Source organism: Trachurus japonicus, chromosome 13, assembly GCF_045865225.1.
Source record: "Trachurus japonicus isolate A0001 chromosome 13, Traja_1.0".
Taxonomy (NCBI): Eukaryota; Metazoa; Chordata; class Actinopteri; order Carangiformes; family Carangidae; genus Trachurus; species Trachurus japonicus.
The window spans coordinates 19662268-19680948 of NC_140919.1; the positions used below are offsets into that span (position 1 = coordinate 19662268).

At 41.5% G+C, this 18681-nt stretch overlaps 1 protein-coding gene across 4 annotated transcripts in view; it reads right to left on the minus strand.

The window, feature by feature from the left end:
* Nucleotides 1-6656: 6656 nt before the first annotated feature.
* dscamb (Down syndrome cell adhesion molecule b) overlaps nt 6657-18681 on the minus strand; it is a 121311-nt gene continuing 109286 nt past the window's right edge. For 2 of the 4 annotated variants that reach the window (XM_085795288.1, XM_085795286.1), the window contains 8 exons: nt 18274-18564; nt 16397-16573; nt 15894-15924; nt 15533-15648; nt 15240-15389; nt 12910-13110; nt 12169-12471; nt 6657-8099 (listed from right to left, as the gene is read on the minus strand). In XM_085795288.1, coding sequence (XP_085651414.1) covers nt 7516-8099; nt 12169-12471; nt 12910-13110; nt 15240-15389; nt 15533-15648; nt 15894-15924; nt 16397-16573; nt 18274-18564 — 1853 coding nt within the window. In that variant the 3' untranslated portion in view covers nt 6657-7515. Of the gene's footprint in view, nt 8100-12168; nt 12472-12909; nt 13111-15224; nt 15390-15532; nt 15649-15893; nt 15925-16396; nt 16574-18273; nt 18565-18681 lie in introns of all 4 variants that reach the window. The other 2 variants (XM_085795287.1, XM_085795285.1) reach the window with 1 other exon arrangement.

The following is an 18681-nucleotide window of genomic DNA, read 5'->3' on the forward strand; positions in this document are numbered from 1 at the left end:
GTGCATAATGAGTGAGCAGTGTAACACAGAGACAGAGAGAGACACAGAGACAGAGAGAGAGAAGGGGGTCGGGCAGTGGAGAAACAAAGATCATATCACTGGTTCCTCCTCCTCCTCCTCCTCCTCCTCCTCCTCAGTGGCTCATCCTAGCACAAGGATGTCGTGTCAGAGAACAAATACAGATCAGAATAACATAATGCCTGTTGTCAGATTCTGGGTGCTTGAGGAAGATGTTGAAATAGTGTGAAGATAAACATCAGTGCTGCAGGGTGATAACGTGATAGGTCAAAGGATTTCCGAGCCAGTAGAAAAAAAAACAATCCACATGAAACCCACAACACTGCTTCTGCGTCTGTGTTCATTTTGTGAAAGATCACTGCTGTCCGAAAACATATCGCTCTCTCACTGTCTCCCTCTTCCTGCCATCGCACTCTCACACTGTGCGTTGTGTGGAATATATTTTCTCAGCTTCAGATTTGAACACTGTCCTAGAAACCTTACCCCCTGGCAGTGCTGCTGCTCTACTAACCTTGTGATTGTGAAGTAACCCCAGAAACCAGGTGCTATTTTTACCTGCTGTTCTCCTCTCTAATGAGACCTCACCTCCACAGCTGCAAATCCCTCTTCGAAGGATGTATTTAAATGATACTTTCAGGAGACCATATACTATCCGTTGTACTACACTGTTATCTTTCACCTCTGCCTTTTTCACTCACTCTCTCTCTCTCTCTTTTTTTCTAACTTAGCTGTATTATTAATGAAAAATATCTTACAGGGAAATTCTTCTGAAATATTTCTGGAGGTTGTTATGGTTCAAAAGGGTTTAAATTTCTGATCGAATCATCGTACGGTGCTTGTATCAAAGCTACTTACTATGTTACTGTCGTAATGATGCATAATGTAGGCCTATGTTACTGTTTCAAGGTCATCAGGTCCACTCATATCTTGCATTTAGCTTTATATAGACTTGTGGCAATAACTCACATTAGAAAAACATAAAGCCAGTAGATTATTAGAAAAATATATGTTCAAGTCAGTGGGCAGAACATTACTTAGATAAGAGCTCAATGACATTCTTTGCTGAACTTCAAATGGTTTGAACCTGCATACATGTACCTCCCAAATGAGCAGAGCACCTTGGGCTAAAAACAAACCACAGGAACTGAATGACACTGTGGACCAAAATCCCTCAGGATTACATCCAACACTTTGCTGACTGTATTTTCAGTGGATGTGATTGAGATGCAAAACTAAATCCTCCATATCAGTATTGTCATACAATACATCCTTATATCTGCAGGTTTGAGGAGACTGGATTATCCAGATGGGTCAGCAAACGTTTTGCCGTATAATCTTTTAATAATGTGCGATGGACCAGTCTCTTAAAGCATAAATAAAGTAGCAGCTACAAGTTACTACAGGTTTATACAGTATGTAATACTGTATTATGATACGTTAGAATAAATAGAAAAGGAACAAGTCAGAATCATAATGGATGGTTGTCGTGATTATTTTTTTTTATATCTACTGTCTTTGAAAGGCTTGTGTTAATTTCAATATGTTTTATGTAACTGTATACAGGTAACTATTTCTGCACAACTTCTGTCATATTTAAGTGGCCACTGTCATGAAGCGTTCTTCAGGGAAGCTACGATAGTGATGCTGTGTTATATCTCACTCAAAGATGAGGAGACTCAAGACAAGTCAGACACAATAAGCACAATAGCAGATCACTCAGCAGACAACACACAATCCATCATTGTTCAGTGACGAAATATGATGCAACACCCTGTCAGATTTACTGCAATCTGCTTTGCCAGTTTTACAGTCCTGCTGAAAAGTCCAACATAACAACAGGTCAGGTGACTCCAGCTTTGAGATACCAGCTACAGTGGATGCTCCATGATAAGTCGCTGTGTTGACTGCTGGAGCCTAAAATCCGATCAGTTATGTGAGCAAAACATAAAGTAAGGCAGTTGGTGGAAGCTTATCTAGAGCACATTACAATACCGTGAGTGAACACAGCAGCTCCGGTGAGATTCAAACCCCTGACACTGGTCGTATTAGCGCTCCACACACAGCTTTATGAAAGATCAAAAGCAGACTCTTTATGTAGCACACTGCAATATTCTTCTGAGATTCAACAAACCCGTCCAACTATCTATGACCAATTACAAGTGTAATTTACAGCCCCTTCAGACAGTGGCTTCTCTTAATAAGACGCTCTATCATTTAATTGTGGTCATTAGTAGCATGAGACACAGGAAGAAGAGGATTTGACTGTCAGACAATGTACATCTGTCCCTTGGATACTGAACATACAACCTGTAACATTTCATTGAGTTGATTATGTTCTTAATTAAAAGTCAACTTTGGATCACTTTGATAGAAATTAAAACTGTCAGATGTGATTTGAAAGGAGAGTTTTACCAGATTCATCTTGAAATAATCAATTTGTTTATCTTGCCTTTGTGGGACTTTTAAAATAAAATCTCAACAATTGACCACTTCTTTTGTTGTTTATCGTCTGTTTGTCTGTACACCAGGATACAGTATCTGTACTTTACTTGGAAATGCAATTTGTTAAAAGTTAAGTCATTATTTGATCTTAACTGAAGTGGAACTCATGGAAAAACGAAAAATGTTACAAAGTCCAGTCCATCTATAAATGTATTTTCTGAACCATCACCCACAAATAAAACTTCTGCGGCAACAACTTGTTAAACAAGAAAAACACAGTCTTGTCATTTTATAACCTACCTGTCTCAACACTTGTAATATAAGATAGTCATGAGACATAACTCCACACCAGGCGTAAATCCATGGGAAAATGGTGTGGTAGAGTGAACATTTCTGTTTGACCTTGCTGTCAAAAGAAACTCGTGGGAAACAATTTTCTAGTCAGAAACATCCTGTGCTCTTCAAGTCCTTCACTGCGGACAAGGACGGACAATCTGCCGGATCAATACAGTGATCTGAGACACAAAGAAACAGAGGAGAGAGGGAGGTCAAAACAGGTTTGAGACGGAAAAATAATGGGTCCGAAAGAGAGATAAACATAGTGAAGCACAATGTCAAGGAAACGAAGGAGAACGGTTCTTGTGAGGCCACGGAGAGGGAAGTCAGGGTGTGACTGATTAGGGGAGTGTTGTGTGAACTCAGGGGGAAAGTCCTTCCGTTTCGTGCTCTCTAAATTGCCCCCCTGTCTCCTGCCAGCTCTTCAGGCACCTCATTATGAAACACAGTTGGGAGGGCACTGGTCTAACCTGACTCTGGTAACTGACAGTGCTTGTCACACCATGGTGTCCATGGTGGATGGTTGAAAGAGAAATCCTAATAGAAATCTTCACTACCTCAAATGAGGGCATCTTCCAGTCTACTTGATCCTCTGAGGATATACTGGGGTTAAACTAATCTGAATTTTTTTCTTTACAAAATACAGCCACATGTTGAACCTGTTGTTGTAGGCTATGAAAACATGCATTTTGAGAGAGAGCATAAAAACTGTTTAAGTAAACAAAAATGACCAAATCTCTGAATTGATGGTCACTTAAACTACAATGCTACCTACTGTAGATAGCAAAAAATAGAAAAAAGAATATGTATACAGCCTAGTTAGGTAAATTTGCTTTACAGTAGCTAAAAACTAAATTTACAGGGGAAACAGTTTACAGTAAATAGTTAAAATCAATGGATATTAAAGTAGCTTCAATAGTAGCCTAACAGATTTGAATAGTCACAGAGCTAGTATATATGCTAGAAGAAATATAAGTAGCAAGCTGAACAAGTGATTTAATTATTAGTCAGAAGTAGAGGGTAGCCTGAATGTTGCTTAGCTAATTTCGAACTGTTGAAACTGTGTGCTTAGTGATAAAAAAAATAAGTGTATCTGTTAAAAATGCATAATCAGAGATATAAAGGAAATGCATATTATAGGCTACCTCTTAAGAGTGTATATGTATAGTGTATATTATGTATAGATCGAGAGGTGTATAGATCGAGAGGTTCATGATACTTAACAAACATTAACAGTTCACTTGTATTAAGTTACTGTAACAATATCAATTTTTACATAATCAATAGTGTAAGAGCATCTCAACTCAAGCTAACACACTCTTCCTTGTGATAGGGGGTGTTGCTGAGGAGGGACACTTGAGTTCATCTGACAGGGCTGAGGGGCTGCATGAGACTAAAAAAGCTTGGGGACCACTTGACTATCTTATTAGACTTGAAACTCCTCTTCCCCTAACCCAGAGTTTCCCTCTCTGGCTGCTGAGCGCTGTGGGAGGTGTGATAATGGCCTGCAGCCAGGAGGCCAGTCACACAGTAACACTCCAATCCCGCCTCTTCCTAATGTATGAGGGCAGCTGCAGAGTCATAAAGTATTCTCAGTGTGCAGGTGGGCCCTCCATCTTCATTATGCTACCACACACTCCAGTGAGGGAAGTGTACAGATTTAAAAGAGAAACTTAAATTATTAGTCACTGACAGTAAATTTTATCTTCAGTAGGAACAGTTTCTTGGAATTACTTCTTGGTAACTGCATGAGGTTTTCCGTAGCGATCAACCGACTGACTTCACTCCTTCAAACATGCAGCAGATGATTTTGTGACACGCCATCTAAAGAATGGGATAAAACAACAGATTATGTATTTTTCTGCTGAGCATCAGAAATACTTAAATCTGCATGAGTGGAACTGATTTCCCTGAAGGTTACTATAGTGTATACAGTATGCATTGGTAACTGTGTGCAGGCAATCTTTTCCCTGCCTCTGCTGCTGTCTCATCCACATCATTCTCCAGGGCTGTGACGATCAGCGTGACAATGTAAACCTGATCTAGGTGCCAGGGTCAGCGCTGGCATGAATAATTCAACGTGTTCAGGGTGGTGTGCTCCTGCAAATTGCAGACACACACGGGAACAGACTGCTGGGTTGTCCTTGATGTCTCTCTCCAGGTTGTCACAAACAGTTTTGGTGCTGAACCATCCCTTTCCACCTCCTCAAACACCACTCCTTGTTAGCGGCAAATGGACTCAATTTGGTGACTGCACAGCGCCATCTGTTGATCAGCTGCAGCTGCACAAACTTATTCTAAACGCCTTTTCCAGGAGCATCGGTTCATGTTTGTGCAATGTCAAGGTTTTCCTTTAAAGGCCAGGAGAGTTGGAGAAATCTTCTCTTACTAACTTTTTGCTGCAGTTCATTTACATAATGGCAGGAACTCATGCAGTTGAATAATCCTGCTCAATAAATGTGACAGGTTTGTTTTATTTCACTTTTTGAGCCTAGTTTGTGCAGTATGTTGATATGAAAATATTTCCTGTACTTACTGTCAGTCATTTAACAGTAACAAATCCTGTCAAACAAGTTGAGGCAGTCTTTGTTCGGGAAGCCCTCTGGTTGTTTTTAAACAGCGGTTTAAAGCCTTTTTGCAAATAAAAATTAACACTGTATTACATATAGCATTACCAGCTAAACTTTGGTTGAAAATATGCAGTGTATGTAAACATAACTATATTTATTTTATATCTAACCTAAAGGACAGGCAGCGAAGCTGTGAGTGGTCCCTCATTTCCAAAAAACTGGGTGCTGAACTTCCCATAATACAGCTCAATGCCTTATTTCCTGTGATAAATGTGTTTTGACCTCACTGCCCTTAGTCTAAGCCTCAAATTTATGGTCAGTAGGGTGACGATTTAATTTTCCATATTTCACCAACAGATTTTTCTAAGTAGAATAAGGCCACAAATTACATTTGACACTTGTGATGCTTAATCAATGATGATTTTAAAGAGCTACATTTAGCTGTGGGGTCTTATTGTATATAATGGATTGCCACAGTTGCCGTTTTAGAGATTTGACCCTTTGCCCACACAATCTTCAAGAAAGAGGGTCGACAGTGTGTAACAGGTCATGGGGCAGTTCTGGCCACTATAACACTAATATGTGAAAACTGATTCATGTAACTTGAGTGTGGTTGTTGCTCAGCTCAGTCAGTGCAGTAAAGACCGTTTAACACAAAAAGCCAAGGGAGCAATGTAGGTTGAATGGAGAAAAAACAGAAAAGAGCGAGGAAATGAGTGTTTAACAGAAGTGTAAGAGAGAACTGGTTGCAAAAACAAAAGTCTAATCCTAAAAATGAATCACATATATTAGTGCTTCTGACTCACAACACAAATCTGTGGGATCAGGAGATGATTAATGGGATGTAATCCAATTCAATATTTATATTTTTAGCCTTTTCAGTGTTATTTACTTTGGAAATATTTTAGGTGAAGCCTCAAGAGATTATTTCTCACATCTGATCAAGTAACTATAAATATGTTCATGTATAAACCCTGTTAAATCAGTGACTTTGGGTCACATGTAGATGTTGCTTTGTTTTTAGGCGACAGAAAAAAGAGTTCAGGTGATGACTCACACTTGCGAATAATCAAGTTTAGATTTGAGGACAGTCCATTTTAAATCTTTCCAGCTGCAGCTACTGTGCTTTTCTGTAAATGATGGATCTCAATAGAAAGTACAAGATGAATGAAGGTGACAGAAAACAGGACAAAGGACGGAAAACAGGACAGGATGAAGGAGGAGGAAGTAACAGCCGAAACAGAGAGTAGAGGGGTGCTCTTCTGGACACATATGAATCAAAGTCAGATGTGTGCAAACATGACTAAGGACTTTATTAACCAAATCATTTTCCCCGTAATATCCACAAATAAAAGTGATCTCTTTATATATATTCACATTGTATAATTTCATAGTGTGACAAAAATTCTCTTTTTTTTTTGGATTTCCAGCCATTCCTATTAATTGTCATTTGATCAGTCGCCATGCAGTCATCAGAAAGGTTGAAAAACATTACGATTGGTCAGCATTGGCGGCCGTGTCTGGCATCACTCTTCTTCTCCTCTATTGGCTCTTCATAGTGCTAAAAACCCCCTCGGTTACCCAATCACAGATTTCATCACACTGCGACAATAAAATAAAAATAAATTAAGAAAGCAATGTTCTTCTGCAGAATGCTCCAGAGTCCTCCTCCCTTTCCCTTCTTGTTTTTTAGATATTTTCTGTTTTTATATAATAATAATAGTAATAATAATAATGACTATAATTGTCCTTGATATAAATTCAATAGTATTTTTTCTCTTTCTCAAATTTTAAATAAATCATTTTGGCAATCCTCATATGTTGTCACTTCAGAATAAAAGAATACTCAAGTAGAAAATAAAAACTGTGAGAGAAAATTCATCAGAAGAGGAGCGAGGTGTGAGAGAATGAAAAGTGTGAAAGCAACAGAGAAGAGCGACAGAGGAAAGAAAGAAAAGAGTGAAAGAAAGAAAGACAGACTCAAAGAAAAGCATCCACTTCAGACGCATGTCAGAAACGGCTCTATATACAACAATTTCTGTTGTGGAAAACTGTCCATCCTGTGCCTGTCGTCTGTCTCTTGTCCTTCCTCCTCCGGTGTGTCTGCAGTAGTCCTGTTGTCTGAAGCAGTCCATTGTGTGTCCCAGTGTTATACCAGAGTGTAAGACTTGGCATAGGGGTTGTTGCTCTGTTTCAGATGTCCTCTGGAGTCCAGCAGTGACTCTTGAGAGGTGCTGAGCTTGGCAGCCTGTGCTTGGGCAAGGTCTCCTGAAGAGGGGGCCTCCGCCCGGACCTCACCCCGGGCCTCTCCCCTCTCCCGGACATCCCTGTGGGGGAGGGTGGAGGCAGTTCCTGGCTGCCACTGCTGCACCTCCCTGGGTGAGGGCACTTCCATGGGGGTGGGCTCCATGGGCGGTGGCCTCTTCAGGGTACGGCTCCTCTGGGGCTCCAGGCAGGTCTGGCCCATGGCTCCTCCTCCTCCTCCTCCTCCTCCTCCTCCTCCCGCTGCTCCCCTTGTTTCCCCTGTAGCACCAGCACCAACTCCGCTCGCGCCTCCTCCCCCTCCTCCTCCTCCTCCTCCACCACCACCACCACCACCACCACCTCCTCCTCCTCCACTGCTGCTGCTGCCACTGCTGCTGCTAACTCCTCCACCCCGGGCCGCCAGTGGCACACCACGATTCAACAGGAAGTCCATACGGAGGTAAGGCGGCAGGTGGACCAGCTCTCCCCCTGGGAAGGAACACAAGAGAGACGCAGGTGACAATTAAGGTTAGGTTAAATTAGATTGTATCCCCGATTCCCCGTGCACAGAGACATTATAACATGTTGTTTGACAACAAAGTGAAGAGATTAACCCATAACAATGAAATTGTAAATCAAAACAAAGACCTGAAAGGCATTAAAATGCTCTGTGAAACTGAGAAATATTCTACATAAGGTGATTACTATGAATGTATCCCTTATTTTAAACATGGTCATTTGATTCATTGTAGATATAAGAAGAGTTTAATGCAGCTTTATGAACAGCTGCAAATGATGGAATAATCTTCTCTGACAATGTGTAGGAAACACTAACACGTCCCATTTAATAACCTGCACAATAAATAACGAAGAAGAAGAAGAAGTATCTTGTTTGACAGAAGCTTGACAACATCCCCATTGTAGTAAAATGATAATGATTTTACAGAGATTCCCTGGTTGTCTCCAGAGATGGCAGCAGCAGCAGCAGCAGTAGCACTTCTCTGGGATCTCCACTCTATGTTTTCTCAACAGGTCTAAGCTCTGACTAGTCTCCACAGACTCCACCATTCCTCCTCCTCTGTTTAAATTAACTGCACAGAGAGCTAAAAAATCTATATTTAACTCACATTCACACTGTTACATTTGCTCACCTCAGGGCCTTCTGGGATTATGACTGACATAACTATTATTTTAATGTAATACCAATCTTCTCCAAGTGTGAATCTATTTGAATTAATAGCTGCTGTCAGGGGAAAATGTGCAGAACATAATGTGATAGGAAGCTGATTATTACAAAGTTATCTTTGCTGTCATTGTTGGGGGCCCGATGCAGTGATTTGATTTATCTTTTCCTCCTGGGATGAAGCTGAGTGACTGTGTCTCCACTATACCAGTCTCTTCTGCACAACTTCTGCTTGGATTGGGCAATTTTTAAAACTTACTTGAAAACAACACTTGTTAATATTTTGACCAGGCAACAAACAACACTTACAAGTTGTGTTTCAATCTTTAAGAAATAGTTGAGTTGTTAGATAAGAGGACAGGCAGGAGGAGACACCTTGATTTTGTTCAATGAGTTTATGGCACTTTCACTGTCATTGTATCTTATACTGCTATACACACACATACACACACACAGACACACTTTCACTGGCAGCCACTCAGAGTTAATGGCAGCAAAGACGAGGCTGTTTCTGCAGATTCTGTCCCAACGTGTGACCTTAGAGAATGGATTTCTGGGTTCACGCTGAGAATGAATAATTTACTGTGTTTTATAATAAGCCCTATTAGTGCCAGCAAAGATGATGAATGGCTAGGAGTGTTAATTGAATTAAATATAGATTTAAGTGGTTCTGTGGGAGCTCATTAGAAATGTAGTTTGAAAATTCATCAGCCTGTAAATTGCAGATTGTACAGTAATGGGACTTGAATACAACAGTGACTCTGCCAAGCCATTAATCTGTGTAAGTGTCTGTTGCATCTTCAACTGCTCGCTGTTGTGAACGGTAATGTTTTCGTATTTTTAATGAGTATTTCTATAATGTGTGTCATTCAGTCATACATACAGTATTTAGTTTCGTGCCCATCATTAGCTGCTGCCTGTAGCTCAAATTACCAGCACAGATGTTAATGTGTTCATATGTGCTGAGGAATTTGGTGTAAAAGGATATGGGGAGGCTAATTGATACAGGAAGAGAAGCACACATATATAGTATGTATGTTTCTCTACACTGCTCTGTTGGGGGAGGTGGTTTACATGAAATGAGAAGAGAGTGAAAGAGACATGAGTGACAAGCTGTGCATCTGCATTTAACCTTTGCAATGGAGCGGAGAGGTCAGCTCAGGTCAGTCAGATGAAATAGAGACAGAGATGGGGTTGAAGCTGGGTCGTCCATCGGCTGTCAATCAAAGTGGCCTCTGCACTGGGACTGAGTTTCGATGAACTGATACTGTAATACACTGTACTTAAAAGTTACAACTCTGGAGAGACCTATTTTTTTCAATGAGCAACAGAAACATCCATTGCTCATCATTGTGTTGTGACACTGATAACTGAATGGAAAACATAAAAGAACTCTGCTTATTCACATACTTTTCTATACTTCTGGTCTGGGACTGCAAATGGACAAAAATAGTTGTCCCACTTTTGTGTTGCCTATGCAGTGCCCTGCCCTCAACCTCATCTGACATATTTGGTAAAAGCTGTAACCATTACCCAATGTAAATGGTCAGTGGTCCATCTCACCGATGCTCTTATGAAGGGAGATGAATCCCTGCAGGTTGCTTTTACTGTCTTCTGTTCAACCATTATATGTGTGATATTTATATATATTTTTAATAATTTGGGCCATTTAGTCTATGGTACATATAGTGCAACATTCAACCTTCTTAATATGCAGAGAAAAATTCTTACAATAAGGATGACGGTTGGTTAGAGCAGCAATTTATAACAGCTTCTTCTTCTTTAAGCCCTTAAGATCCTGTGATTTAAATAATAGGTGTAAATCCAACTGTCCCTCGTTGGGTCTGAGAACTTATTACTTAGTACTAATTGTGAGGCTTGCTGCAGGTTTATGCACTTGTTTCCCTCTGAAAACCTTGTTCTTATCATTTTACAGTCCAGTGACTGTAGAGTCAGCACTTGACACAGCCATAAAAGAAAAGAAAAAAGCTGAAAACGCTAATCTTATGAAAATAAACAATATAATACACTTTGAAGTAAGACTCAGTGATGATGTAAGATATGTACTCCCCGTTCTCCAGCTTAAACCACACATAATATCTGTTTTGCACAGTGTCAAAACACAACCCTTTACAAATAGTCAACAACATACTGGGAAACTGTAGAGGCAAAGCGACTGTAACAGACACCAGTGTCTAGCGTGCTTGAAAGGCTAAGAGGCTGGTATTACACTGAACAGTCTCCACTGTGGCAGTAAAGTGCTGTTTTGTACTGAGTGACAATAGCTTCAGGTTGGGTTTACAGATAGCCTTTAGTTGCCCTCTCTCCTTGGTGAACTGGTGATATGAGTCTGCAGTCCTGTGCGCAAACGTTCAAAACATAATGAGACCCGAAACTTAAGAAGCAGATCTGATGGCCTCAACTCTCGTCTGGTCAAACTGAGGATCCTGGGACACACACACACAGACGCACATTTCTGCTGCTAGGACAGGGGCACCTCCAACAACGCTCATTATCAGTGGCCCCAGACACAGTATTACATGGCAGCAGATGGAGTGATGGATGCGGTGTGTACATGTGTCAGGGAGAAGCGTGTCTTTCTAAATGCCTGTGCTGTTGTGTGTGGTCAGCAGAAAGTCGGCATGCGCTGCCAGACCTCGTAATTGATCTGTGGGGCTACTCGGTGGTGCAGAGGGTCAGGTAAGGTAAGACTACAACCTGAGAGGAGAGAGAGCACAACACAACAAGTTTCCTCAAACTGCAGATGTAATCTATGAGCCTCCACATGGTGTAACAAAGGGAAAGTTTTCTGTTTTCTTACAATAAACGTGTCCCTGTGGTGGCATAAGGGAAACTACATCTCATAACCCTTGTTCCTGATGTGTGATGAACTTGTTTAATGTGTTAAGTCTTCAAAGGTTGGAGATAAACAAGTAGCTAGACCCACTGCAGACCTATGAAAAAGGTGTTAACATTTCTACAGAGTCTCATCTACAGTAAAATGATCTTATAAACCCTAAACTGCATGTAGCAGCAGTCTGTAGGTTGTAAGGATGCCGCCCAGGACGGAGAGATGATCATGGTGACTGTCATGTCATTATTGGAGGTTAATTAAGGTTAACTAATAAAAAGTGAAACCATCTAGTTTCTGCCAACTTGAGTGACATATTGAAAAAAAGATATAATAATGTTATGTCAAGCGAAAACAGATGACACTCAAAGATAAAACGTGTTGTTGGCGAGACTACATTAATAGTGACGCTACACCAGAAGCTACAGTAGATGTTGTTCTGTGGTGGGAAGTAACGGAATTAATGTTTTCAGGTAAAACACAAGGTGACTATTTTCTTTGTGTAGTAAACTGCACTATCTCACCAGGTCTGTGTGCCTTGGGCACGGCCATGTTCATGACCCGGCTGACATCCTGAGGTTTGGGCGGTGAAGCGGTAAAGCGGCAGATGCCCGACTCAGACGGCGTGCTGGAAGTCAGGCTGTCGGTGTAGTCGTTGGTCCCTGCTGTCATCTGCTCGGATGAGGTGTCAGAGATGAAGCACTCGGTGATGGTGAACTTGGCGTGGCGCAGCTGCTCCTCCATCTTTGCGTGCTCATAGGCTCTGGCCAGCTCCTCGTAGGTGGAGGACGCACTTTCTGTTGACACCATGCTGCTGCGTGCTCGATCTGGTGACGACAGGTTGTGAGGAACAGGTTTAATTGTTGTCGTGCAGTATAAGGGCAGCAACAGCAAAAAAAAAACAAAATCAGCTTTTTTGATGTGGTGTTGTTCAGTGTTTTTGTGGTGTTTGAGTTTTATTTGATTCAGTACACAGATCAATATGGTGTGTGGATTTCATTTGGATTCACATCCCGGAAGCTTAAGCCAAGGTTACGCCCCAAAGTTGCACTTTCAAATTAAAAAACTTCAGCCAAAAATATTTTGGATTGCATAAAAGCCGATACGCGACTCATGCAGCCTTCACACTTGACACCGTCACACAGGCGACATGATTTCTGTCACATTCCTCCCTCACAACTGTCAAACTAATTTAAAAATAGGCTGCAGGTCCATGTCTTTCCTGGTTAGGTGTGATGGTCACCCGCCTCCCTCCTCTACTCTACCTGTATCCTGTGAGGGGCTGACACTGTAGCTGTCGCTCTCCTTGTCCACAGATCCAGTGGCGCGTGGCGTGGGGAGTCTCCAGTCAGTGGTCAGGGTGTGTGAGGAGCTGGTGGGGTGTGGCCGGTTCAGGGTCCACTGGCTGGCGTAGCGGCTCCGTGCTGCAGCAGGGCCAGCTTTGGCAGTGCGTCTGGCAGTGGGATCTGACGAGGAAAGAGGAGCAAATTGCTTGTTGAAGAGAGGGAAATAAACAGAAAACCTATTTTTGCTTCATCAGTCAAAGTCAAAACCTTGTAATGCGACATTAAATAGCACTTAAGTTTGATTGGGAGAGATTGTTTTGATTCAACGGCTGACAGATCTTTACATTTGTAAAATTTAGACAGATGTAAATATTTAACTCTGAATTTATTTACATCCGAGGGCTTCGATTCCCTGAATAAATATTTTTTAGTAGCTTGAATGAAAAAATAAATCAGTATTTCATCCAGAAGCATATCAATGTTTACTGGAGGAGTCAATGTGGATATTGAATTGGATCATATAAATTGCATTATCTGCTGTGAGAACTGTGTAAGTCTCTATGGAGAATATTTCATTTCCAAATTACTCAGTCATAATTCAATGACACCATTGTACAGAACAGAAAATGAAGTCTTTAGCGATGGTATCAAACAAATAAGCAAATTCAAGACCACAGAGAAAAATTTGCCTCTTGCAGCTGTGACATAATTTTTGGTAATTTCCTCATCTTTTGTTGCAAAGCAGAGTTGACAGTTGACATTATTCTGGCTCATCCATATAGTGAGAAAAATCTGACAATGCTAACAGCTGTTGATCTGGCTCATCAATAACCCACAACTACACGATGTGTGGCAGGAGAGGGGACCTAAGAGTCTAAGAGTCTTCCTGTGTTGTGGTAATATAAAGATATCCTACTTTTTTGCCTCCATGTGAACGCTGAACATTATCATCTCAAAGCTCTGTGCAGTAACATTATCATCAATCTCAAGCTCCAACTGTCCCCACACAGACATATAAATAGTATCATATTCAGCCTGACCCAGACAGGCTACTGTATGCACCGCTGGGCCAAATCAGGATGAGACCCTTTAGAAAACGGACTGGATTAGATCTGTGCAGAGAAGAATGGCGCTGGTAATTGTAGTAGGTCAGACAGTAATTCCATCAGTGGGGATGGAGGGATGAAATGATGGAAGTGTTTGGCCAACAGTGGGGGAGAAAAGAAAAGGGGCCGAGTCAGCTAACTGAGTCCATGCCCCGCTGGTCAGGTTAAATGAACCAATCACATGACTGTCTGCTTGTGTGTAAATGCATTTGTATATGTGATTGTGATGTGGTGGGGCTTGTGTCTGTGTTTGTGTATGCAAGGTGTGCTAAGACAGGTATGTGATTGTTCTGTTGTTGTTTTATGATCCCATATATCTTGTATTTGCACAGTGTGCAGTGTGTATATGTGTGGTACATACACCCTGATATGTGACCATTCTACTGGTGATAGAAGAAATTAATCATTCCTTTATGGTGACATGTGATTGTTGAATGGATATGGATGGATGGATGTGCTTTTATTTCTAAGAATACAATCGCATTGTTGTAAACAGAAATGAACACTTAGTCATTTAAATACAACAAGCTGCATGTCTACCTTTACTAAAACTATTTCAAAAGTGAATATTGGTAATAGTCTCAGATTCGTGGGGTGGTGTTAATCAATATATGCACTGTCTGCACAAAAATAATTTCAGTACATCACTAATCTGTGTGTTCACGTCTGCATGTGCATGTGTGCACTCAGGCCCAACTGGGCAGTTGGAGCAGGGCAATCAGGTGAGCATGTGTCAAGGAGAGGCAGGGGGATCACTACTCTTCATCAGTTCTGCTTCAGCAGAGCCAGAAGCCCAGAGGTTGCTCTGCAGCATGGCTGCTGGGTCTTTGTAATCTCACTGCTGGAAGGCGGCTGACATACTGTATGATGGCAGTGTGCAGTTACGCTAAGACAAGGTGGAAAGGCTATTTGCCTTGCATGTAATCCAGATAAATGTCCAATGGAGTGCTGTTACTATATTTTATGGGGCTGAGGCAAATTTCTCTACAGTGACAGTCACCTATAAGACCAGGACAGTAACACAGTACAGTAACTGAACAAAAACAAAACCCACACAACAGCACAGGCCACAACACAACAAACACAACAAAACGAAAAAACAAACAAACAAACATTATTATTAGTAACACAGGACAAGCAGCAGGTTAGCAATATTAGTAGTGAAGGAAATAAATGTTGAGCACTGACGGTGGTGGGACTCACTGGTTCCAGGCCTGGCATCGGACACGTCCACCAGAGGTCCAGTGGCCTGGGACAGAGACTGATAGTGGACTGTGTGGGTCACTGTGGAGGATTTTTGCTTATTTGTTTCCCCAAAATCATTGTCTGTCAGCAGCACGGTGGACCTGTCATCTGTGAGACAGAAGAGTAGATACAAGTAGATAACAGGGCAGAAACAAGAAAAGAGAGACAGAGGAAAAATGATTATTTCAGTTATTAGCAACGATGCATTTGTTGAATAATGAGCACATGGTCTAATTTTGTGTGTGTCATACCGATTGTCTCCATGGTGTCCCTCTCCTCAATGAGGAGCTGGGCTCTGGGGATGTCAATGTGCATTCTTAGCGTCTGCTGCTGCTTGTTCACTGTGTCTGGCGTCCGTGTGTTTTTACTGTGGAGATTAATGAGAAAAATTCATTACTTTTCCGCTGCGTACTTTTGCATTGTGTCGCAGAAATGCTAATTCAATTCCATTCAAGTTGATAAGGAGCTCTAACTAGGCAAGAGGGACAGCATATCCTGTGTGCAATATATTTGATTTTTACTGATAGATGCTGTAACTCTGGGCTACATTGTGATTTATGTTCGCTGCTTAAAGGAAAGCAGCAAGCATAAATTAAAATTAAGCATACATACCTCATCAGCATTTCTGCCAGGCTTTTGGCATCTGTGAAGTCAGCAAAGAGGTAGTTAATACCATAATAGTACTGTCCTGGTTCAGAAGTTGCAGCAGTGGAAATACAAGTCGAATCACTGACAACTCCTCTTAGGAAAAACAGCAGTGAGAGCATGTTGAGAGCTGGGCATGTGAACTTGGAGGTGTTAGACCTGAAGATACAATCACTGATGTTTCTTTTCTACAAAAGCAAAGTATTACCTTGTTTTGGTTTGATTTAACATATTTAAAAATGAAACACAAAAGATTTTAATTACGTGACACACGCTGATTGTATTGTGTTGTTTTTGGGTTCAACAATCGCAGGTATGTTAGCACACAGCCTTATGAACAGAATTTGTGTAGGTGTATCCGGATGTGTGTATACAGAATGTACTCATACACGTGGGTGGGTGATCCTCTGCAAAATCTTGGTCTTTAATAGATCCAGAGTGTACAACATAAACGAGACTCTATTACTCACCTCTGAGTCGTTTGAGCCTCTGCTCCCTGCGTCTCCTCTTTAGCACCATAAGCATAATAAACACCAGTACAGCTACCACAAGAACAGAAGTGATGGTCACCACCATCTTCAGACCTCCGCTGCCTGACATGTTGTCTGAGATGGGGTCTCCTGTCTTGAGTAGGGGAGGGATGGTACCTTAAAGAGAGATAAACACGTTCAGTCTTTTGCTGTTAGGAATTAATCATCTGATTGTTCATCTGATCTACTTGAATCAGTCTTTAGATGAGGTCTTTAGTTGCTAGATAAGGTGTAACATCCTCATTTTTTATGATGGTTATGTCTTCAGAGCCACACTGTGCTCATTTAATACGCTCATTTCATGAAACAATAATTATTAATAAGCAACACCAAGATAACGATGCTGGGAAACAATGATTCCTGCAAATAAACCATGGGGGAGAAATATTTTGTATCCAGCACAAAGATTATGGGATGTTACATACTTTAACGTTAATCAGTATTGATTGAACACTGATGTTTTGGTTCTTTTTATACCCAAACTTAATTCTTGCAGATTCAAAGCCATCTAGTAATTATCTAGTAATTTTGAGCAAGCAGTTCAGGTGCTTTATTATGCATATGACATATATACACACATATGAATAGGGCCACAGCAGTCCCAAGCAACACTGGGTGCATCAAAGTGAGGCCCACATAATACCACATTGGCAGATAAACACACAAACGCAATGCTGCCTTTTTGATTATTGTGTTGTCAACAGGAATTGTTTCTCGAACTGTTTTAAAATTTGTAAAAACTCCCTGGCGTCTGCTCTGTCCTTAAATTCACCACTTTTTCTCCTTGGACAGAGCAGAAAAGCCTGCAGCTGATGGATGGAGGTTGGGGCACCAGGTTTGTTGGGAGACTGAATGTGTGTTAGTCTCCTGGGCTATAGCTCCACAGCTGAGCTGAGCCGTAGAACCACTGTCAAACTGACAACAGCCCACACACACACACACACACACACACACACACACACACACACACACACACACACACACACACACACACACACACACACACACACACACACACACACACACACACACACACACACACACACACACACACACACACACACAAAAGCACATCCGCTCACATAACATCCTGACAGGCAGCTTACACGTTTCAGCAAAACCCTTCAAAGAAAATTAATGAAGAGTCTGGAGCACACCACAGAGCTCTCACCACGTCCTATCCTACTTTAAAGCTTATACGTTTCCTTTGTGTATGAGTGACACGAGCTGTAGCCTGTGGCAGATAAAGCTACACCACAGCCCGTGGAGAATCTGAAGACCGTCCCAGTTTTTCTTACTCAACTCAGGATACCTGTCAATTTGTTCAAAGGCTGACAAAAAGGCTGACAAAACAGTATTATTCACAAATAATCTTTGAGCACACACTGTCCTGTAGGCAGAACTGCAGAGTGGTGCTGAAACACTGTACTGTAGTACTACACAGCTGCAGCAGAGGGTGCAAACTTTTTAACTGTTGATATTGATGCTGGTACTGTAATAGCAGGAACAGAGAAATAGCACTCTCTGTCTCAATCTGTGTTCTTTGTTTATGGGTTCCTGTAGCCTCACATATTACATTAAAATGGATTAGATATGATATCAAAGAACATGAAAATAGACACAAGACTAATCATAGCTCCAGTTCCATCTTCTTGTATCTATAAAACTGTTATGTTTGGCTATATTTTCAGATTGAAAGTATCTTTTTACATAATCAATATCGGTATGACCTCCTACTGATCCTTCTATTCTATCCTGATCCTTTGATTCTTGATATCAGTGCAACTCTGAGACAAACTGTTCAAATCCAAACTCACTTCCGTCAGCATTGAGTGTAGCAAAGGTGATCCTCTTTTCTGCTGAGCCGGCGCTGTTGGTGACCTTCATCTGCAGCTCGTACCAGGTCGCCTCCTGCAAGTCGTACAGGATGTAGCTCTTGGTCAGCGATGTGCGCTGGGCAGTCATCCAGGGGGCCGAGTCCACTGCTCGGTACTCCAGTATGAAGGAGGTGATTGGACAGCCGCCGTTGTTCCAGCCGACCAGGTTGAGCCGGGCCCTGGTGGAGTTGATGCTGGTGAAGAGTTCATGTTCTTTGGCAAACTGGGGCTCTGAGGAGAAGGAGGAGGAAGTGGGGGGGAAGAATGAAGATGGAAACTCTGGAAAATGTCACAGTTCAAGATCACAGTTTGGAACAACCTTTAGAGTCGACCAAACTTGATAATGGT